This window comes from Mustela putorius, unplaced genomic scaffold, assembly GCF_011764305.1.
Source record: "Mustela putorius furo isolate JIRA1106 unplaced genomic scaffold, ASM1176430v1.1 tig00003909_pilon_pilon_pilon, whole genome shotgun sequence".
NCBI lineage: Eukaryota > Metazoa > Chordata > Mammalia > Carnivora > Mustelidae > Mustela > Mustela putorius.
In genome coordinates, this window is record NW_025422057.1 from 26,260,996 (window position 1) to 26,285,493 (window position 24,498).

The 24,498-nt window shown below is 39.2% G+C and overlaps 1 protein-coding gene across 11 annotated transcripts in view; it reads right to left on the bottom strand.

Annotated features, from left to right (window-relative positions):
• The window catches only part of GBF1 (golgi brefeldin A resistant guanine nucleotide exchange factor 1), a 126,360-nt gene that overhangs the window by 96,465 nt on the left and 5,397 nt on the right, over positions 1 to 24,498 (bottom strand). For all 11 annotated transcript variants that reach the window (XM_013054600.1, XM_013054597.1, XM_045068920.1 and 8 more), the window contains exons 2-3: positions 17,119 to 17,225; positions 15,067 to 15,133 (exon numbers count right to left, since the gene is read on the bottom strand). In XM_013054600.1, the coding sequence (XP_012910054.1) occupies positions 15,067 to 15,133; positions 17,119 to 17,214 (163 nt within the window). In that variant the 5' untranslated portion in view covers positions 17,215 to 17,225. The remainder of the gene's footprint in view (positions 1 to 15,066; positions 15,134 to 17,118; positions 17,226 to 24,498) is intronic.

The following is a 24,498-nucleotide window of genomic DNA, read 5'->3' on the forward strand; positions in this document are numbered from 1 at the left end:
GACTAAAAAAATGACAACTACCTGCAATATGTCATCCTTGACTGAAGGGGAAAAATTTTAAAGTTTATTATTGGGAACACTGACAAAATTAGAATATCAATAATAAAATATTGTATCAATGTTAAATTTCTTGAATTTGATAACTGTATTATGTAAGAAAATACCCTTGTTCTTAGGAAGTATACACTGAAGTATCAAGGAATAAAAGGTGATAATGTATATATAACCTATTCTCAAGTGGTTTAGAAAAAAATTATATATGTGTGGATGTATACAGATAAAGAGAATAATGAAAACAAGTAGCAAAAGCATATATGGGAGCAAACAGGTGTATTATCCTTGCAATGTTTCTATAAGTTTGACATTATTTAAAAATAAACAAAAAAATTCACCATCAGTTGACCTGATCAAATGTACTGACATCAGTTAGATAGAGATAACACTGAAACAACCTTTGGGAGAGGAACAAGCCAACTTTTCCTTCCCTTTGGAGCTTTTGGAGAAGGACTATTACTAACATAAAGATTTCCCATTCTCTGCCTTCTGTGACTTCATGCACACTACCCAGTTTTATAGATTCTTGAGCCTATAGCCTACTTAGGAACCTGGCAAAGTCTACCATTTTCTGAGAACCAGAGTTCTACCAAATGCTCCTTTCCTTCCTTACAGAGAACCTAGAGAATTGAATGAGTCTTAAAACCTCTGAAATGAGGGGCACCTGGGTGGCTCAGTGGGTTAAGCCTCTGCCTTCAGCTCAGGTCATGATCTCAGGGTCATGGGATCAAGTCCCACATCGGGCTCTCTGTTCAGCGGGGAGCCTGCTTCCTCCTCTCTCTATGCCTGCCTCTCTGCCTACTTGTGATTTCTGTCTGTCAAATAAATAAATAATCTTTTTAAAAAAATAAATAAAAATAAAAGTTCTTTAAAAAAAAAAACAAGAAGGGGCGCCTGGGTGGCTCAGTGGGTTAAGCCTCTGCTTTCAGCTCAGGTCATGATCTCAGGGTCCTGGGATCGAGTCCCGCATTGGGCTCTCTGCTCAGTGGGGAGCCTGCTTCCTCCTCTCTCTGTCTGCCTCTCTGCCTACTTGTGATCTCTCTCTGTCAAATAAATAAATAAAATCTTTAAAAAAAAAAAACAAAACAAAACAAGAAAAAACCTCTGAAATGAAATGAGACCGATTAAGATGCTAATCTTGGGCTCACTTGGGAGGATTAATGAGCCGTATTTGGATTCTGACAAAAGAAATCCATTTTCCCTTGACTACTTTCCTCACAATGCTTCTGACCAGGTGGGCTAAACCAAGAACTTCCTGGGCCAGAGGGAACCAGAATCCTCTGCCAGCGTCACCAGGCTCTGGTTACAAAAAGTATTTGGTTATGGTAGGTATTAATGATGTACCCTGGCAGTAGGCTCGAAAAAAAGAGGCAAAAGAGAAAAAAACTACTCTTTAAATTCAGAACACAATAAGCTATGGAGCAAATGGTGAGTCACTGATATTTTTGTGGAATATATCTGCATTCTAACATCCACTCCAACATTCTCTTTTAGAAATATTTTAACCAGTTTAATTGTCTCACAGTATCACTATTCTCTTTTTTCCACCCTTGAAAGTCCTAAGGAAAACTTTTCCTGAAAAAGAAGGGCATTTCTAAAGGGTATTCTCCCTGAGGACCCAAGGTTCCCAAAGGCTATTTCCAAATAAGGGTGCTTTCTCTGGAATTCAATAGATAAATAAATGACCGGATATTCTACTAATTTGAAGCCACATCCTATCCAAAGTTACATGGGTTTTGATACTTCTTTCTTCACATGAAGCTGTTGGACTAAAGACATGCTACTAAAAAGTATTCACATTATTTTTTAATTGGGACTATTAGATCCAAGCTATAGCAAGGGATTTTCCTCCTTCTTTTAGAACCTTAGCTAAATAACCATTAACATCTCTGTTTTGTGTCCCTGGACTTCAAAATCCTAACAACTGTGTCAGAAACCCAAGCTTGAGAGCTGAATTTTATTAGAAAAGGTAAATAGCCATTGATATCCTGTAGTACAATTTTAGTCCGTTCAGTTCTGAGATACACAGATTGGTGAATCACAGGTGAATATTAGTGGACTGAGCCCTAAGATAACCAAGGCTCTAAAGCAGCTAATGAAGCTACTATGCACTTAGTTACTGCTCCCAGACAGCCAGGGCTAGGGCAGAGGGGGAGGGCAGGACAGACAACACAGACAAACACCACTGCTGTTCTTCTGACCATCCTAGAACCTCTTTCAGCACACCAGGACATACAACAATTTCCTGAGGTCTCATGTGGAAGATGGGCAGACTTCAAACCAGTGCCCAGCTGTCCACTCAAATTCCAGAGCTTCTCAAATCACCAGCGCACTAGACCATAAACTTTATGAGGACAGGAACTGTGTCAGTCCCCTTGGAAATGAGGTCCCTAATACCTAGTTCAGTGTCTGGCACACATTAAATGCTCAAGAAATATCTGTTGCCTGAATGGATAAATAAATTCCTGTCAAGAGCAAACTTACTGGAGAAGATGCTGTTTTGAAGTCTTTCCAGAAAAACTGACTCCATCCTCAACCCACCAGAAGGACTCAAAAGCATGGCCAAGCCATGTGTAACATAACATGCTATCCCCCTTTCCCTGAACAATCACATAAAAGGGATCAGGTACCTAATCAGGCACAAGTACATCCACAATCCTATTTCCTTGGGGAATAATATTTATTCTAACATTCTCCAGGACTGTTATGACTCAAAAGGTCTCAAATTAATCTCTGCCTTGTAAAAGCTGATTCATCCAGAGAGAAACAACCATATAAAAAGCACTGCTTCAGGGACGCCTGGGTGGCTCAGTTGGTTAAGCAGCTGCCTTCGGCTCAGGTCATGGTCCCAGCGTCCTGGGATCGAGTCCCGCATCGGGCTCCTTGCTCTGCAGGGAGCCTGCTTCTCCCTCTGACTCTGCCTTCCACTCTGTCTGCCTGTGCTCTCTCTCGCTCGTTCTCTCTCTGACAAATAAATAAATAAAATTTAAAAAAATAAAAAAATAAAAAAAAAAATAAAAAGCACTGCTTCAGCCATTAAAAAAAAAAAAGGAAATCCTGCCATTTGCAACAATATGGATGGACCCAAGGATCTTGTGCTAATTGAAATGAGGAAGATTTAATGTATCTCACCTATATGTGGAATCTAAAAAAAGCTAAATTGGGGGCACCTGGGTGCCCAAGTCTGTTAAACATCTATCTTTGACTCAGGTCACGATCTCAGGATCCTGGGATTGAGCCCTGCATTGGGCTCTGTGCTCAATGAGAAGTCAGCTTCTCCCTCTCCTCTACCCTGCTTGTGCTTCTCTCTCTTTCTCTCTCTCTCAAATAAATAAATACAGTCTTTAAAATTAATTAATTAATTAAAGAAGCTAAAGAAAAAAAGAATGGTGGGGTGCCTGGGTGGCTCAGTGGGTTAAAGCCACTGCTTTCAGCTCAGGTCATGATCCCAGGGTCCTGGGATCGAGCCCCACATCAGGCTCTCTGCTCAGTGGGGAGCCTGCTTCCCCCTCTCCCTCTGCCTGCCTCTCTGCCTACTTGTGATCTCTGTCTGTCAAATGAATAAATAAAATCTTTAAAAAAAGAAAAAAAAGAATAGTGCTTGCTAAGGGGGTGGGTGGTAGGATAAATAGGAAGATGTTGGTCAAAGGGTAAAAACTTCCAGTTATGAGAAGAATAAGACAGCACGGTGACTATGATTTAACAATACTGTATTATAAACCTGAAAGTTGCTGGCAGTAGATCTTAAATGTTCACACACACACAAATTATAATTATGCAAGGTGATGAATGTATTAACAAACCTTATTGTGGGAAAAATTTGCAAAGTATATTTATATCAAATCATCATTTATACAGCTTAAACTTACATAATGTTCTATGTCAATTAAATCTCAGTAAAGCTGGGGGGAGAAAATAACATGTAAAAGATCTTTAAATAAATAAACAGATAACAGACAAGATAATAGACAGATATGCTTTACTGAAACCAAAGCTGATAAGGAAAATATGGAGATTTAATAGTTCACTGGTTTCCAAATGTCAAGGTGGCTAAGGCACTTCACAGAGTCTTTCACAGAATGTCAAGAAATCAACACCCTCTACAACTCCTTGCCTAAGAAATAACACTGCAGAGAGACAAATTCAAACCAGTGCCAGAACAGAAGTAAATTTTGACCATGACATACAAAAATACAGTCTACATTACAACTCAGAATACAACATCTCTAACTAAAACAAAAGTTCCCCAAAATAATACTTATCCTTATTATGTGTGATGCACAGATACTTTCTATTCTATTCTTTTTTTTTTCCTCTCTCTTCATAACTGAAGCTGATACCAGAAAACAGGGAAGTGCTCAAAGGGGTTATATCGAAGGAACAAAGAAACTAACTGGAAGGGGCCAAACTCAAAATGATTTGAGCACCAAAAATAATCATAAATGTAATAAATTATAAAACACTTAATATTCACAAGCCTCCCACAAGAGACAAAACCCCTCATCTGCCACCATCATTATTAACTCTAACTCCTTACTTTTAAAGTAGGCAGTTAAAGGAAAAAAATTAAGCATTTTCCCTGCTTTTTAAGAAGGAAACTATGGTTCATCCTCCAGTTTATGAAAGAAAGTAATTCTTTCCAGAGAATGCCAGCTAACCAATGTAGAAAAAATAACAGAATTAGAAAAGCATCATTTTGCAAACCCCACTGGCAAAAATTCATCACTAGATTATCATTATGGAAAAGGATTTTAGAGAACAGGATAGTCATAAGGTGCCAAATTATTATTTCACAGAGTACTTACTAATTACAAAGGGATAAGTAAATTTACTTTACAATGAGGAAATGTGGCAGTCACAACCAGAAGCAACTAATCCAACTTAACACCACCAATACGTGGGGACAAATCTGACAATATATACTTCCTGTGATGATAATAGTATGAAATACACAATTTATCACCTATAAAGTACTCTTGCTAAAAATCTAGTTAAGCATTTAGTTAAGCATCTAATGAAGCCTTTAACCCTAACTTCTAGAATACAGGAATACATGAGATACAGGAACAAATTATATGATACCACAAAGACAAACACAAACCTAGAATGACAACATTCTAAAGACAAATGGCCTACTCTCAAGGGTCAATGCCAAGGGGAAAAAAAAGGGTGGAGAAAACTATATAAGATTTTAAAAGTCTAAGGAGATATAACTACCTAATGAAAGAGAATTTCACTTGGATTTTGGTTTATAAAACCAGCTACAGCTGTAAGAGATAGTTTGGGGGCAAATCAGAAATTTTTCATGTGTTGGGGCACCTGGGCAGCTCAGTGGGTTTAGGCCTCTGCCTTTGGCTCGGGTCATGATCCTGGGGTCATGGGATCAAGCCCCACATCGGGCTCTCTGCTCAGTGGGGAGCTTGCTTCCCCTTCTCTCTCTCTGCCTGCCTCTCTGACTACTTGTGATCTGTCAAAAGATAAAATCTTTTAAAAAATTTTTTTAAATTGATAAATTATTAAGTTTTTTAGGTGTGATAATGGTACTATGATTATGTAGGAGAATGTCCTTATTTAGGATGCATGTTGAAGTATTCAAGGGTTAAGATGTCAACATGTCTGAAACTTATTTTCAAATAGCTTATAAAAAATTCACACATAAATATGGATAAAGCAAATTGGCTAAATATTAGTAAGTGTAAAAATAAGTGTACAGGAGCTTAAAATTTTTCACAATAAAAAACTGAGGAGAAAATGCTATGTGACCCTTTAAAATGATTTCACAATCCACTAACAGAATGCAACTTGCAGTCGGAAAGATACTACTCTAGCCCATGGCAGGGCAGTCATAATACCTTAGTTCTCACTTTATTATCAATTTGGAGCCAGTTTTCTTAAACCTGTTGCTTGTCCAAAGAGAAGAATGAGTTGTCATGAAAAATCTCATGTGGAAGGAGGCTTTCTTATTCTGCAACCCCTTGCTGCAGAATACTCCCTTGCTAGGAGGCTTCCAAGTTTTGTATTTTTTCTGCCAATTAATAACTCACTTTATTTGAAAGAAAGAATAATCAGTGGAAAAATTCTACCAGCGTCAGGGAAATTTCATTTGTCCCTCTACTTTTAGAGGATTTTTCCCAATGCAGAGCCCATCACAGACAACACTGAACTCCTTTTGATCCTTTTCCTCCCTAGTTAATGTTCCCAACTACCCTCAGTCTGCAGTTCCCAAGCTGCTTTCCAGGACACCTGGAAGCAAGCTGCATGGCTGACTACAGAAAAACCCTTGCTCCCACACTACATCTGGCCCTGCCTTTCCACCAAATCATATGCCAATTTATTGCCCTCTGATGTACAGTATATCAGGCCACTTCCTGGAAGCTCCCACTTCACACTAGGCCAGAAACCCAAGGCAATAATGTGAGTTCTACAAATGGGCAAGTAATTGCTCAATAAGCGTGGAACAAGGAAAGGTCAGTTGTGATGAGTACACATGTAGCAGCCCTTCACAACTCAACCTACAATGGTAACAGCAGTAACAGAAGGCTGGTATTACAGAAGAGGTATGCAGTGAGAAGCCAGACAACAAGCAGCCAAGAGTGCTCGTCCATCTAAGTCCTTCAGAATCTCCAAAGACCAAAGTAAAGAAATAAAAGACTTAATACCTTCCAAGGAGCATCTTATCTTCTGTTTTCTAGAAGTAAAACTGAGAGTTTAAGGGAGTCACCGCTCTCCATCAACCAACCTTTCCTAATGAGAGGATCTGAGCTGAAATGATCAAATTCATTTCACTCCATACTCAGTTCTATCTTCTAATGGGTGCCGGAGAGAAAAGACAAATGCACTCATCCTTTCCATTAACATATCCAGTATCACTTTAGAAACTAGGGTGACCAATTAAGCATCTATGAACACACAGAGGTGGTTAGAGAAGGCAAGGCTGAGACAAATAACTCCTTACTATCTCTAATCAAAACTGCATGTTGAATTTCAAGTATTTGGCTTCTGAAAATCTCTTGGCACTTACTGTGAGTTTGAGTGGGTGGAAAAGAAGAAAGAGACTCTGCCTGCATCCTTGTTAAAAACAAAGCAGCAGCTGGCTTTTCCTCTTTTTACTCATCTGACTGCTGCCATGGCAAGCTGAGCACATACTCGGAGAAATTTCAGGCCTCAAGAGATATCTGTGCCAAAGAGGACAATGGCAATGACAGTAATACCAGCAACTTTGACGCCCACTTCAGACCACACTGTCACACCGTCCCTTAACCTCTACTAGAAAAAACTTGGGCTTCTTTGCCTCTGCTTCTGAATCCAAGCTATTAAGAAAGCCCTTTGTATCATAATCTACTTTCAGGTACATATAGTGGAAATTTTGCCAGCAGACTAGTTTTGATGGCTAAATGTGTTTAAGTATTATGGAGAGAAAAAGGAAGAGCTGGGCTCAAAGGAAACCAGACTATGCAGAGCTGATTCTTTTCCACAAAGTCTTCATTTTTCTAAGCTCTAGGACAAACAAATGTTTGGAAGACCTTCTTGGTTTAGAAGTATCAATTGAGGAGGGTTCAGATCATTCCCAGGAATGACAAAGTCATCAAATTACAGGCCTCTTAGAGTAACCTTATTGATAGAACTATTCCCCAGGGGGAAAAAAGAATCACAGTACCTTTATTTTCTCTAACCATGATGAAATGCCCGTAAGTCTCAGGTCACTCAAGCTACCAAGATTCAAAGGTGCCAAAGTCAGTCTGACTCAAATTCAGGTCACATCCTAATGTGTTGCTCAACAATCTCCAAACAAATGCAATATTTTATTTATAGAACAAAAAAGTCAAAAAGGGCACAGGAAATACATACTTATAGAAGTCTGCCCAATCTTGTTCTTTCAACACTCAACCCATTATATGAATTTGTCTGCCAGATTCTATCATACAGACTTGGTTCTTTCAGTCTCCACTTAGGCCTTGAACAAATCACAAGCTCAATTCCAAGAGGGACAAAGCTAATGACTCATTCAACCTTCTTTTCATGCTGACTAATAATGATATACTTACTAATCCCCAAACTACAGGCCCCTATAGAAAAAGTGAGTATGCATTCAATCAGATGGAAGATGATAACTCTAGCAAAATTTTTATTCAAATAATATACCCTTACTCAATCTTTTCCCTGACAGAGACTACTTAAGTCTCTTTTCCTGATACCTTCCCATGTGCCAAATAAAACAGATTAACCTTTTTTTAAAAAAACATTATTTATTATTTGACAGAGAGAGAGAGTGAAGAGAGGGAATGCAGGCAGAGGGGTTGGGAGTTGCTGAGCAGGGAGTCTGATGTGGGGATCGATCCCAGGACCCTGAGATCATGACCTACGTCTAAGGCAGACGTTTAATGACTGAGCCACCCAGGCACCCCTAAAATAGATTAGCCTTGAGGTATGAGGCATCCTTGAACAGTTTCACTTCTACTTAGAAGGGTATTTCTAAGAGACCTAAGCCAGACAGGTGTTAAGTCATCGTTCCTCCCAGGTTGGCTTCCAGACTCTGTTTAAATGTTCTCTGCAAACCTCTGGAGGTTGTATGGATTCAAACCTCCTAGCTCTGAATTCACAGGGCTTGAGACAGATAGTACTCTACAGGTGTGTTTGTCCAGGATAAACTATATTTAAATAAACTCCTGATACATCCACTTTCTGCAGGCACCTGCTTCTCCATCTTCAACTCAAGTACACCATATCTTGTTGTCCAGTTAAAAAAAAATCCTCTCCCTCAGAGTTACTCTACACAAACCACCAATGTCTTTCCGAATATCTAAACCCTGGCGAGAACTGCTTTGTATGAAAAATCCAAATAAGCAAATATATAAGCTACAATTTTTGTTCATTTCGTTGGCTTGTTTGTTAGTAAGACATGAAAAGATGGCAATAAACTGCCCTCAATCACTATCAGTCATTCCATGCCTGATAGGGAACGATATGGCACGGAACAGAAGCCACAAAGTTTGCCGTGGAATGGTCAGCTAGAGTCACTAGCCTTGTAAAACCAGTGGCTGGGGCACCTGGGTGGCTCAGTGGGTTAAAGCCTCTGCCTTCAGCTCAGGTCATGATCCCAGGGTCCTGGGATCGAGCCCCGAGTCGGGCTCTCTGCTCGGCAGGGAGCCTGCTTCCTGCTTCCTTCCTTATCTGTCAAATAAATAAACAAAATCTTTGAAAAATAAAATAAAATAAAATAAAACCAGTGGCTATGAGTTGACTATATACCATTATAGACCCTAAGTGTCTAATCAAAATGCCTAGAACATAGCAGATATTCAACAAATACTATTTAGAAGCAATTCAAGAACCCAGAACCAGAAGGAAATCTAATCTTGGTAAACCCCAGCAAGAAAAGGTCCAAGAAGATAAAACAATTCCATAGTTAATACAGATGCTTATACTGGGCCTCAAGACCATCTTGGTCTCATGACAAATACCCCCAATCCTCACAGGTCTTCAGAACTAAAAATGACTAGAGTTAAATTTCCAAAGGCAAACTCACTACCCACCCCCCAAACCTCCACCATCTCCAACAGACACACACACTAAAAAAGTCTCCCTCAACCCTAAAGGCTTTAAAGTAACTAAGAGGTAATTCCTTAAGAGAAGATTCCAGTTGTGATATTTGTAGACTATTATGCTATCTTTGCTTTAAACCAAAAATTTCCTGGAAAAGAAACTTTGTAATGATCTAAGATTAAAGACAAAGGACAAAGGCAGCCCACAGTCAAATACCACAAATCACAACTGACTAGAGCCCTTTCCATGAAGCTATACTGGATGAGGGCACTAAGGCTTGCAAGGACTTGTCTAGTTGGGCCAGAAAGATCAAAGACCATACACCATGTGGGCTAGAAGGATTCTTCTAAACTGCTTACTTTCTTTTCTTCTTTTCTTCTTTTTTTTAACTGCTTACTTTCTTAAGACCTAAAACCTAAACCCAAGTATCCTGATTATTTTTCCTTTCCTTTTCATCCCCCTATCCCATGCCATAGATCATACCATCTGGTCTAACTGTAAGATTGAAGATTGTAAGATTGAAGGTAACTCCAATATGCAAGAGCCCAAAGATCTCTGGAAGAATAAAAGGAAACGTGTCTTTGAAATCCCAAACCACAGCAGGGTTTGGGCAGATGTAAGGGAGAAGCAGTGGTTCTTCTGCCCCTAAGGCCAAGACACCCCAGCCCTGCAGGCAGCACAGAGTTAACTACCCACCCGCTTTGAGAAGCACAAAGGTACATCACTGCAACATGCCTAACATTTACATTGCCTCTCTCTGCTCATTAAACAGGTTTTGGTTAAATAATGAACAAACTGTATTACAGACTCCGATGAGAATTCCAAAATTATAAATCAACTGGGAAAGCCCATAGGGGCAGACAGGCAGGGAGGGGGGAGAAGGATAATATTGACTAATATAAAGGGCGCAGCTTGACAGTGGATATTCCTGCCACACCTGATCAAACACACTCCATGGGGGGAGGGGAAAGACAGCAAGAGAGGGGAGATGGGACAAGACAGCCTGAAATTTGCATCCGGAAAAGATTAAAACGGATTCTTTGGGGATAGAGAAAATACATAATATATATTACTATAAATGCAAAACTGTACTAAAAGCTAACTCAAATGTCAAAGATTACAGCTTGAATAAATTTAAATATAAAAGCCATGTGCTTCTTGAGTTAATGAGAGAGACATAAAAGGACAAACTGGGCCAGAAGACTGAAGAGAGCCTTAGGCTGCCTTTGCTGGGTAATGGGTTCAGGGCACAGCAGCAACTATAGTCAGAGGCTTCCCTCCATAGCTCTGACCCCTGAGGAAGAACTGGAAAATCCCACTACTCTTCCAGCCTACACTACATTTGCTCTTTTTAAAAATTAAGATGTAGGGGCGTCCGGATGGCTCAGTTGTTAAGCTAGGCTTCGGCTCAGGTCATGAACCTGGGTCCTGGGATGGAGCCCCACATTGGGCTCCCTGCTCAGCAGGAAGCCTTCTTCTCCCTCTCCTGCTCCCTCTTCTTGTGTTCTCTCTCTCTCGCTCTCTCTCTCTCTCTCTGTGTCAAATAAATAAATAAATAAATCTTTTTTTTTTTAAATTAAGATGTAATTTACATGCCATAAAATTTACCCTTTTAAGGGCGCCTGGGTGGCTCAGTGGGTTAAGCCTCTGCCTTCGGCTGAGGTCATGATCTTAGGGTCCTGGGATCGAGCCCCGCATCAGGCTCTTGGCTCAGCAGGGAGCCTGCTTCCCTTCCTCTCTCTCTCTCTGCCTGCCTCTCTGCCTACTTGTGATCTCTGTCTGTCAAATAAATAAATAAATAAAATCTTAAAAAAAAAGAATTTACTCTTTTAAAGCATACAATTCAATGTTTTAAAATATATTCACACAGTTGTACAACCATGACCACTATCTAATTCCAGAACATTTTCATCACTCCAAAAAGAAACCCTGTACTCATTTGCAGTCACTCCCCAGACCCCCTCCCAGCCCCTGGTAACCACACATCTAATTTAACTTTCCACAAAAACCTCCTAAAAGGATTCCTAAGAGGGCTTAAAGACCAAATGGGGGCAGCAGTTAAGTCTCACTGATGGTGAGCTAAGGTTTTATCCAAAATAGCAACATGCAAACTTTGCTCTTAGGTACCCTGTACCTTCCAAGTGCAACCGTCACTTTAGATTTGGTATTAGACTATTTTATTACTCTAAATGCTACAAAGTATGCAGTCATCATGGAGTTTGGGCAAACACTAACTGCAAAGGTAGTCCAGAGACATGTATCTGTGAGAATAACTGGTATGGACTTAGCTAACCTTATTAGAGACAATGGACTTATTTCTTCCATAATGCTAAGATAATACTCCTGGAAGGGTAGATAGTGCTTATCTACTTAAAAGATTCTCTTTTTACAAGAAGAGAAAAACAAATCATTTTGTTTTACTGACAATGTCCAATAACTACCCATTTCCAACAGTGATATTCTTAACCAACCATGCCAGCAGATAGCCTAGAAAAAAGCAAATCAAAAGACTTTTTATAGGAAAAATCTAAGCCCAAGTCAGTTTCATGAGTTAAACTGAATGGAAGTTCTAGAATTCTTGCCACACTTCCTCCAATCTAGATGGGACACCATTCCCAGCCATACAGAGCAGGCAGTCCCTTCAGTTTCTCTTTCCAAGTTCAAAACCCTTTCCCAGCCTCCTACCACTAACACATTAATAGACTTCCAAGAAAGCAGTCCTCCTGACACTGCCAATCAGAAAAATCTGTTTGTCTCAGTAAAAGAAACAAGAAATTGGTCATGGACTACAGAGTCCAGGACCACAGGGGCAGCTGACCCATAAACTTGCTCCTGGAAGCCAGCACTATGTGGGAGGTCAGAGCCAATCAGAAGACTATGAAATGATCCATTTTGGGTCCACTCTGTCATTTTTTCAGGCAGGTAATATGTTAAAACCTAAAAACAATGGGCAACCTTGGCAGGCACCACTTCAACATCTGCCCTAGAAAATAATACCACCTTCTTCCTTGCTCTAGGAGAAAGCTTGGCAACACCCAGCTATGTTATAGTACCACTGATAGGTCTGGCTCCTCAGCACATTCTGGTTTTATTAGTTTCAAGCAGCAGATAATCTGGATTCCTGACTCAAAGATATAGGAAAATTAAGCAGCAGACTCAACTCTGGCAGCTCTTAGTCTAGAAACCCCAAGTCCTGAACTTCATAGGGTCTCTTGAGATATGTCAAGGAAATGTCAGAGTAGAGAAAACAAGCATGGGATATGGATTAGACGGCAAGCAGGAAATGTAGCTCTGTCAGGAGAGCAGCACCATCTCATCCCCTCAAGTCTGCAGAGTGCCCAAAAGGCCTACAAGGCTACTCCAGTCTCATCTCAGCCATTTTGGGTGTTTCCAAACACATACAACACAATACTGTGTATCAATTGTTTGTCAAATGTTTCCCAGTATACTAACATGTTCAGTCCTCTTCACGTCTCTTAAAAGATAGTACAGTTGACCCTTTAACAAACCCATGGGTTTGGGGCACCAATCCCCTTGCAGTTGAAAATCCATGTATAACTTTTGACTTCCCAAAAACTTAACTACTAATAGCCTGTTAACCAAGAACCTTACTGATAACATAAGCAGTAGATTAAAACATATTTTGTATGTCATAAGTATTATATGTTATACTCTTACAAAAAAATAGCTAGAAGAAAAAAAATGTTATTAAGAAAGTCATGGTGGGGGGGGTGGGGAACAAGCTAGTGCAGTCAGTAGAACATATAACTCTTGCCCTTAAGGTTTTGAGTTCAAGCCCAACACTGGGTGTAGAGATTACTTGGAAAAAAAAAAAAGTTATAAGGAAGGGCAAATATATTTACAGTACTATACTGCATGTACTGAAAAAAAAATCCATATATAAGAGGACCTACCTACATGGTTCAAATCTGTTCAAGGATCAACTACAGGCTGAAACTTTTGGCCACCAAAGAGTTGTAAATACCTACTCCCTACATTTTCTTTCTAATTGGGATGGGTAAGCTTTATCTGTAAAGTTAAAAAAAAAAATCTGTGCAAGTGGCCAACTTCCTAAAGCAGCCAAGTCACATACAATACAGGGCATAAAATAAGAACATGCCAACTAGTTGTAGCTTTAACCCCACTAACTGGCTTCCTCTATACTTGATCTTTGGCTAACATTTCTGATACTTTTCAAAAGAGTGAAACTGCTCCTTTAAAAAAACATGTAGAGAATGCTTAGATAACTTCAGCCCATGTTTAGGAAAGTAGTAAGAAATTTTTCTCCAGATACTCTCCTACATTTCTCATGAAAGGAAAAATTTTATTACTCACTTAACTTTCAGAAACCTAAAACTATTTCAATTGTTGTCTTAGATATGTTACTAAGATATGTTACTTAGATATGTTACTAGCTAAAGACCATTCCAGGAATATAAATTTCAAAAGCCCTTTATGGTTGACAGAGGAACACAGCTCTGAGGCTTTCCCCTTCAATCTCACTCCCCTTGAAAAACCCAACGGTGTTGAGATTTCCCTCCTCCTTTGATACATACATATACAAAAGGAGGCACTTCCTGTGTACATTCTCCTCTAATTGTATGAACAGAAGCAATGTAGACCAGGGCACTAAACCAGGCCTGAATTCTAGTTTTGACTCCACCTCTCAGAATCAATGTGATCTCAACTAAATCACTTAAAATGTCTCTGGGCTTCAACTTCATTCATAAAAAGGGGACAATATCTGCTACACCTCCTTCACAGGATTGTGTAAAAAGTTCAATAAGGTAATAAACATGAAAGAGGCTTTGAGAATTCTAAACATATGAATATTAGTTATTACAATCAGGAAAACAGGGAGTAAAAAAAGGGACAAATGATTTTGGGAACACATGAAGACCGAAAGATCTATATTACACACAATTAAAGCCCTAAAAGTGACAAAGACTTTCCATAAGAGAAGGGTTTTATTGCAAGTACTTAAAATCTGACTTGTAACAAATAATAATAAGACTTCACTTGTGCCACCAACTTGCTACCTCAGGGCATGCATGGGGCAGAGAAAGAAAGTAGTTATAACAAGACCAAAAGTAACTTTACTAGAACTCAATCAATAAAGGGAGCTTATAATTCTATGAACGCTGATTCCCTAGTAAAGTGGGATACCGCACCAGGAACTCAAGGAAAAGGATCAGCAATGCAGTATACCAAGGTCAAACTACACCCATGGGCCAAACGTGGCTTGTACTGGTTTTTGAAAAAAAAATTATTTATCACTCATTCGTGTAAGCATTAACTGTGTCTGCTTTTGAGCTACAACGCAGAACTGAGCAGCTGCACAGCTGCTATGGCCTGCAAAGCCTACAATATTTACTATATAGTCCCTTGCAGAAGAAGTTTGTCTATCCCTGCAATAAACATATGGTTTTTTACCAGTATAAATAATCCTACTTAGATATGGGGACTTACCTGTTATATTGTTTAGAACCTCCTTTAGATTACTGAAACTATGCAGCAGAGGATCCCGTTCTTCATCCTATAACACACAGGTTTAAAAAAAAAAAGTATCAGACAAAGAGGGAAAAGGAAATAGCAGACAGATCAAGGGCATTTTGAATCCAATGATTAAGTTTCCCTTCTGAGGAAAAGAAGTTAGCCATGGTTCAGCTTTCCAGTTCCCCAATCTTCTATTTCATAAAGATACTCTGGGTTTACCTAAAATAGTAAATCCTGAAATACTAATCTATACCATAACCACAGCACTCAAGCTACCAGAGATTACCAGGGCCTTCATATACGCTATGGTCTGAATGTGTATGTCCCCCCAAAACTTTTATGTAGGAACGCCTGCATGGCTGGTGGTTAAGCGACAGCCTTTGGCTCAGGCCTTGATTTTGGAGTACTGGGATCGTGTTCCACGTCTGGCTCCCTACTCAGTGAGGAATCTGCTTCTCCCTCTGATGCCCCTTCTTGTGCTCTCTCTCTAATAAATTAAAAAAAAAAAAAACTTGTATGTAAAAATCCTAATGTCCATGTGATGGTATAAGAGGTAGAGCCTTTAAAACATAGGTGGTTAGGGCCTTCAGAAGGTGGGTGAGGGCTCTGTCCTCATGAATGGAACTAATACCCTTAAAAGAGAGTCCCAAGAGGGCGCCTGGGTGGTTCAGTTGGTTAAGCGACTGCCTTCAGCTCAAGCCACAATCCGGGAGTCTTGGGATTGATTCCACGGGAAATCTGCTTCTCCCTCTGTCCTTCTCCCTCTCATGCTCTCTCTTGATCACTTTCTCAAGTAAATAAATAAAATCTTAAAAGAATGAATGAATGAATGAGCCCAAGATTGCTTCCCTACTCCTTTCCATGTGAGGAAAAGTCTGAGACCCAGAAGAGGACTCTCACCTGACCATGCTGGCACCCTGATCTTGGACTTCCAGTCTACAGAACTGTGAGAAATAAATTTCTCTTGTTTATAAGCCACCTAATCTGTGGTACTCTGTTATAGCATCCCAAAAGACTAAGATAATATATTATTCTATCTCTTTTCCTTCTTTATACTCATTACATAATCATATAAATCCATTTCAAAGACATTGCTAGCTCCACTCTCACTCCTAAACCATTTTTATTTCTATTTTTTTTTATTTTATTTTTGGGGTACCTGGCTGGCTCAACTGGTACAGCAGGTAACTCTTGATCTCAGGGTTGTAGGTTCAAGCCCTGCATTGGGTGCAGAGATTACTTAAATAGTAAATCTGGGGGGAAAAAAAAAGTCTTGAGTCTGGGTGGCTCCATCTGTGGGCATCTGCCTCTGGCTCAGGTCATGGCCTCAGTGTCCTGGGACTAAGCCCCGCATCGGGATCCCTACTCAACAAGGAGTCTTCTTGAATATACATATGCAACAAAGAAAGCCAGCTTTACAATAGGTAATTTCTTAGTCATCTGATTGGCAAGATATGGTCTGCTCTATGTACTCCCAAGGACTACCATCAACATGCCACACTGCATGTATCAATGTGATAGCTAATTATAGTCCTAGGGAATCTAAAGGTAAGGCATCTTTCAGACATTTTGAGGCATATTTAAGAGGTCCCAAATGCTACCTTCAGTTGTCTACAAAAATAGCCAGAAGAATAGTATTATCTTTTGGGTCCAGGAGGACAAAAAGGCCTATAAATTTGACACTAGTTGGAATAAAACAGAAGGGTCCTTTATAGGGGTGCCGGGGTAGCTCAGTTGGCTAAGCATCCAACTCCTGGTTTCAGCTCTGGTCATGATCTCAGGGTCGTGAGCTTAAGCCCCACATCAGTCTGCTTCCCCTTTCTTCCTCTGTCCCTCCTCCCACTCGTGCATTATCTCTCTAAAATAAATAAATAAATCTTTAAAAAGTAAAAAGGTCCTTGATACCAAGAACAACTCTGAGTTCCTACTACTCTCATTATTACAGAAAAATTGATTACTGTTTTAACCATGCATCAGATCCCTTATAACTCAGGGACCAAACTATCTGCCCATTCCCCCACTTACCAGTGGAGTATGAGTGCTCCATCGGGCATTTCGTTTGATTGCCCCAACCACAATGTTAATCTCCCCTTGAATGATGTAAATATTTTTATCCACCATCCTGGTAAAACCTATCAAAACAGTTAAAAGGTAGTTAATATTTAGTTACTCAGGGCATATCCATGTTTAAATCAGTACCTGATAAGGTCAGAATTATGATTTAACTTCTCAGTACCATGACTTCCCACCAGTAATACCAGGATGGGATGAAATCCATCTTATGTTATGAATCCAGCTACCTAGCTCTCCTAGAAGTCTCCAAAAGTCAAAAAGTATCAATCCAGAATTTCTCAAAAGTACCTAACAATCTCTAGCAAGCATGTCAAATTCTTCAAAGTCAATTGTCCCCAAAATCTCTCCTGTGAGGATTTCAGGTATGCAGATGTATCTGTTACTAGTTTGTTAAAGATACATTTCAGATCTTCCCTTTGTTCTTTTTTATTCCCTCAATAAAGCAACAATGGAACTTTAAGTTTAAAGAAATGAATGAAGGCTGTTAGAAAAACGCCTTGGTTTGGAAACCACAGTTACAATGTCAACTTACAGACTACATCCATTCTACCAAGTCAGCTCCAGAAAACTGGATAGTGGCAGTGATACAACCTTTAAAAAGTTATGAAAGGTTAAGTTCACATACTTAGAGCAGGAACTCTCTAATAAGACAGATTGAAAGGCAGACTCATTTTAAAGCTCCTTCTGTATGAATCTCTGAAGTGAAGCTAAAATACTACTTTAGTATTTTAAGTGTTCCCAACTGAATTATCACAGGATTTTCTTTGCTGCCTAGGACAGCACTTGGAGAAGATATTTAATTCTCTTCTCAGGTGAAAATATTAAAAAAAAAAAATAGTATCTTCTCAGCATAGAGAAAAATGTTGGAGCATGTAAAACTACTTTCCACTTTCCATTATTTAGAAACCCTCCTCACAAGGACAAAATTTTAAAAAGAAAGGGAAAGGACTACAGAGACATACAGTTAGACAAACATTTAGATCAGGCTCCAGAAAAGTTAAAAACAGTAAGCCTATCAGAGTAAGGGGAGAAAGAATTCCACAAATACTACTTATTAAGCACCTACTATGCATAAGGAATCTTTCAGAGTTCTAAGGATACAAAGCAAATAAGACATGGATAGAGCTCTCAGACATATGGAATGGGAAAAAAAACCAAACTGTAGTATATAACTCTATGTTTATGTTAAAAATCAACCAACCCACCCACCCTATATAAAATACTAGATTTGTTTTTGAAAATATGCGGTATGTAACATACAGTACAATATGAAAAGCAAAAGAACAGCTTGTATCCAAATTAAGAATAGTACAACGGAAGTCTCTGTGTATTCTCCCTAATCATATCCTCCTCTTTTTCATCTATAGGTCTCACTATTCTAAATCTGATATTTATTAAACTTTTATGTTGCTTTATACTCTTACTTCATTGATACATATTTTTAAAAGATAGTATTATTGGGGCGCCTGTGTGGCACAGTGGGTTAAAGCCTCTGCCTTTGGCTCAGGTCATGATCCCAAGGTTCTGGGATCGAGCCCCACATCAGGCTCTCTGCTCAGCAGAGAGCCTGCTTCCCTTCCTCTCTCTCTAGCTGCCTCTCTGCCTACCTGTGATCTCTGTCAAATAAATAAATAATCTTTAAAAAATAGTATTATGCTGCATATTTCTGTATTTTATTTAACTGATATAATAATGCACGTATTTTTCTGATATTCGACCTTTTTCCTTGAAACATTATGTTTGTGAGTCATCCATGTTGCTAAGTGTACTTAATGTATTTGTTCAAATAATATATACATGTGTAAACAGAGAACAAAAGGTCTGGGCAGGGGCACCCAAGTGGCTCAGGTGGCTTGCTGTCTGACTTGATTACAGCTCAGATCATGGTCTCAGGGTGAGATTGGGCCTATGTCCAGCTCTCCACTCAGTGGAGAGTCTGCTTGAGATTCTTTCCCTCTGCCCTACTGCCCCCCCTCATTACCTGCACATACTCTCTCTTCCCCAAACAAATAAACCTTAAAAAAAAAAAAAAAAAAAAAAAGGTTTGGGCAGGAGGCGCCTGGGTGGCTCAGTGGGTTAAGCCTCTGCCTTCAGCTCAGGTCATAATCTCAGGGTCCTGCGATCGAGCCCCACATCAGCCTCTCTGCTCAGCGGGGGAGCCTGCTTCCTCCTCTCTCTCTCTCTCTGCCTGCCTCTCTGCCTACCTGTGTTCTCTGTCAAATAAACAAATAAAATCTTTAAAAAAAAAAAAAGGTCTGGGCAGATGTACCCCAAACTCAACAACCATAGTTATCTCTAGAGACAATATTGTAAAATCAGGTTGTAATCAGAGGACACTTTAACCTTACCTATAATGTTTTAAATTTTTATAGGGAGAATATATTACTATACCATCAATATAATCTAAAATTAGTAACGAAGAAAGAAATAAGATATAATTTCTGCCCATGAGGCATTTACAGAGTCTAATGGGATCTAAAAGAAAATGAGCCATAGATATACAGAAATAAATACAATCTTCCAGTAGGACCATTTGCACATTTTGCATAAGACAGGGCCCCCAGAAAACAAGAAGTATGGAAACCCTTATAATAAAGGGAAAAAGGCACAAATTTTGTCCAGGACCATAAAAGCCCCTTCAAATCCACAAGACAATCCAATATAATAAAACATTTATTTTAATGACAATATAAAGAAACAACTAGGTTAAAAAGAAAGAAAGAAAGAAAAGAAACGAAACGAAACAAAACAAAACAACTAGGTTAGTCCGAGGAGATTTATCTGCTTTCCAAATGCCCTAGGCACATAGCAATGTTCTCTCCTGAGAAGATTCAACAATAAAAACATAACAACAATAAGAGGGAGGAGAACCAAGAAATAGAAAATGACCAAATTAAAAAATAATTAAAAGGATCAGAAAAGAAAAGATAAAATCCCTAGTATGGTTCCTTCCTTAAATTATTTAGGCCAGATGAATATGCTTTATACCTCTGGAAGGATTTTGAAGAAATGGCTAACAGAGGTTGCCTCCAGAAAACGGAAGTGGGGAACTGGGATGAGAGGAAGGCTTAATTTTCTCTGTATATTTTTTTGTATCTCTTGAATTTTGTTTCACACATATATATTACCTATTACCTATTTTTAAATTAGAATAATGCAGGGGTGCTTGGGTGGCTCAATCAGTTGAGCCACCGAGTTGAGCCATCTTAGTTTCCACTTGGCCCCACTTGCATTTGTGGGTGCACTCTCAAATACATCAATCTTTAAAAAAAAAAAAATACTTAAAGGGATACGTGGGTGGCTCAGTCATTAAGCACCTGCCTTTGGCTCAGGTAATGACCCCAGGGTCCCAGAACCAAGTCCCACATCAGGCTTCTCCCTCTGCCTGCCACCCCTCTGCTTGTGCTCTCTCTATCCCTCTCTTTCTCTCTGACAAATAAATTAATTATTTTTAAAAATAAATAATTAATATGAAAATAAAATAATTTTTCAAAAATATTTTTTAAAAAAATTAGAATAGTGAAGAGTAGTTGTATTATTCCATATGTAAAGGATTAAGAGCAGTCATCAGGGCACCTGGATGGCTCAGTGGGTTAAGCCGCTGCCTTCAGCTCAGGTCATGATCTCAGGGTCCTGGGATCGAGTCCCGCATTGAGCTCTCTGCACAGCAGAGCGCCTGCTTCCTCCTCTCTCTGCCTGCCTCTCTGCCTACTTGTGATCTCTGTCTGTCAAATAAATAAATAAAATCTTTATTTTTTTTATTTTTTTTATTTTTTATGACCTGAGCCGAAGGCAGCGGCTTAATCCACTGAGCCACCCAGGCGCCCAATAAATAAAATCTTTAAAAAAAAAAAAAAAAGAGCAGTCATCAAAGTTAATTAACTAGCATTTACTTCAGTCAATCAGACATATTACCTAATACATGCTAAGCAAAATACTACGCACAGCATAGAGAATTGTCACTACCCACCCACAAGGAATTTATAATCTAGTAGATTAGATAAAACATACATATACACACAAACCCATATATATCTCCGATGCATGAGTAATACACAGTGCCACAGTAGTGGAACAAAGAAAATTACTTCTGGCAGAGGGCTCCGGAAAGGCAACTGAAAGACAGGATTCAGGGTTGTATTTTTTTAGATTTATTTTTTTACCTGAGAGAGAGTAAGTGTGACAGAGTGAGCAGGGGGAGGGGCAGAGGGAAAGGGAGAGAAGCCAACTCTTCATGAAGCCTGGAGCCTGACAGCATGGGGCTTGATCTCAGGAATCCAAGACCATGATCTGAGCTGACATCAAGAACCAGATGCTTAACTGAGCCGCCAGGAGCCACCAGACCAGATTCAAATAGTCAAAAATATAAGGAAAAAAAATGGCAACGGTAAAGGCTCATAGGTAGGAAAATTTAGTAGGTATTTAGGGAATTATGGTTATTCTAAACTGATTGGCATATTATTCCTAGGGGAATAACAGGAGATAAAGCTAGAACAGCAAGTGTGGGGCATATCATGGATGGCCTTCAATATACAGTTATCATTCAGTAGGAATATCTACCATTATAAAAAATATTTTGGTAGTGCCTAGGTGGTACAGTCGGCTAAGTATCAGACTCTTGATTTCATCTGGAGTCATGATCTCAGGGTTGTGAGATCTAGTCCTGTGTCAGGCTCTGCACTTAGCATGAGTCTACTTGTCCCTCTCCCTCTGCTCTTTAACCCGCTTGCAGTCTATCTCTAAAATGAATAAACAAATCTTGTAAAAAATTTTTTGAAAGGCCTATAAAAGGACACTATAAAATAAGAGTATTTAATTTCTCTTTCAAAGAACTAAGAGAATGAGAGAAACACTCATACTGAAAATAACATAGCAACAGGTAAATGACAACAGTATACTACAAATTGCAAATTTTTCAAAAAAGTGAATTAATTAATTAAAGGATCTACCACCTATTTGGAAGGTTTCCCAGAGAAAATAAATTTTGAACTGGGATTCCAACTGAAGTAATCAACCTAACATTTGATGAAAAGTGAATAAGCACCCAAAGCTAAGAACTTTCTAAGACAGTGAAGCTCTAAGCAAAAAATCATTTTCCCAAGCTTCCTTTCTTAGTAAAAAAGAAACAACTAGAGGATGAAGAGAAATTCTTTTCAAGGACCATACAGAGTTGCTTCATCTCCTGCCAGGCCCCTGAGCACTTTTCTCCTCACAGAGGTCTTCTTGCAAGGGAATCTGCCCTTCAGCTTCAAATGGGAAGCTCAGTGAACCACTTGCTGGAACCCTTTGTCACAAGGTCACGAAGAGAGTGCCCGGGTGGCTCAGTCAGTTATGTGTCTGCCTTCCACTCAGATCATGATCCCAGGGTCCTGGGATTGAGTCCCCCACTGGACTCCCTGCTCAGTGGGGAGTTTGGTTCTCCCTCTCTCTCTACCCCTCCCCAATGCTCACGCTTATGCATGCATACTCTCTCTCTCACTCTCCCACGCTCTAATAAATAAAATCTTCAAAAAAAGAATTTTAAAAAATAAAGCATTCATTTCTAAAACAGCACAAAGGCCTGCAGAGACCTCATGTAAGTATGGTAGAAAAGAATTTAAGATCTATCTTGTATCAGAAATAACATGAGAAGGAACAACGAAATAAGCAGCAACTAACATCCCTAGCCAGATAAGCCACTGGCCCAGAGACTCTAAGCCACACATATCCTTTAAAAGTACTGTATGTTTGGGGTGCCTGGGTGGCTCAGTGGATTAAGCCTCTGCCTTCGGCTCAGGTCATGATCCCAGGATCCTGGGATGGAGCCCCGCATTGGGCTCTCTGCTCAGCGGGAAGCCTGCTTCTCTTTCTCTCTCTCTCTGCCTGCCTCTCTGCCTATTTGTGATCTCTATCAAATAAATAAATAAAAATAAATTTAAAAATTTTTAAAAAAATTAAAAAGTACTGTATGTTTAACTGAGTCTACAGCATTCCCCTGGTGCTTTGTGGCATCCCAGTTACTCACTCCAAGAGGATCCAAAGAGGAGTCACTCTATCAACTAGCAACTCCCTCTAGATCTAAACAAAAGCACGAGAAACAGAAACAATAAATTGGATCCTTATTTCATGGAATTTAAAAAAAAATCTATTTCAATGAACTACAGACTTAAACATGAAAAAGGAAATCTGAAAACTTTTAGAATATACAAGAATATTTTTATAATCTCAGCAGAGAAGAGAAGCACCTAAACAGAAAACAAAAAGCATAGCCAGTTTTAAAAAACTGGCAAATTAAACCATGTTAAAAGTAAAGACATTTGTTCAAAAAACACCATGAAAAAGAGGGAAAAGATAGGTCACAAACTCAGAGAAAACACTGGTATATCTTAGACACATAACTAATAAAGAAGCAATATCCATAATATAAAATGTTACAAAAACTGTAAGAATAGACATATAAACATGCCCCCAAACTGGCAAGAAACATGAACAGGCATTTCACAGAATAAGGAAATAGAAACAGCAAATAAATATATGAATACATTATTAGCTCCATTAATAATCAAGAAAATTATAAAATGTTTATGGAATACCATTTTACAAGCACAAAAAATTTAACCTGACATTATTAGGAGTTGGTAAAAATGCAGAGCAAGTAGTTAGTGGATATGTAAATTGATACAACTCATCTGGATTACAATTTGGCATCATCTTGCAAAACTGAACAATTTCATATCCTGTATCTCAGCAAGTCCACGGCTAAGACTATATCCCAGAAAACTCACAAAAGATTTAGAATAGTGGCCATGGGAAGGGGGAATGTGACTAAAAGAGGATATACAAGCAGCCTCATTGTGGTGATATTTTGTTTTTTAGGCTAGGTAGGGGACACTAATGCCCCATATATGCTATACATATTCTCTATATATGAAACAGACCATCAAAAGTTCCTTCTTTTCTTTTCTTTTTTTTTTTTTTTAAGATTTTATTTATTTATTTGACAGACAGAGATCACAAGTAGGCAGAGAGGCAGGCAGAGAGAGGGGTAAGGAGGCCCCCGCCGAGCAGAGAGCCTTAACGCAGGGCTCGATCCCAGAACCCTGAGATCATGACCTGACCCAACAGCAGAGGCTTAATGCACTGAGCCACCAAGTGCCCCCAAAAGTTCATCCTTTTCAAAATCATGGTCTTCGTAGTCTGTCTTTGCACTTGCTGTTCCTTTTCTGTGTCGAATATTTTTTTCTCACTCTCGTCCACCTGGTAAATCGTTACTCAATCCATTCAAAAGTTAATGATAAAGTCAGAATACCACAATGGCTTCAAGAACCAGCTCCAGAAGCAAAACAGTCCTAT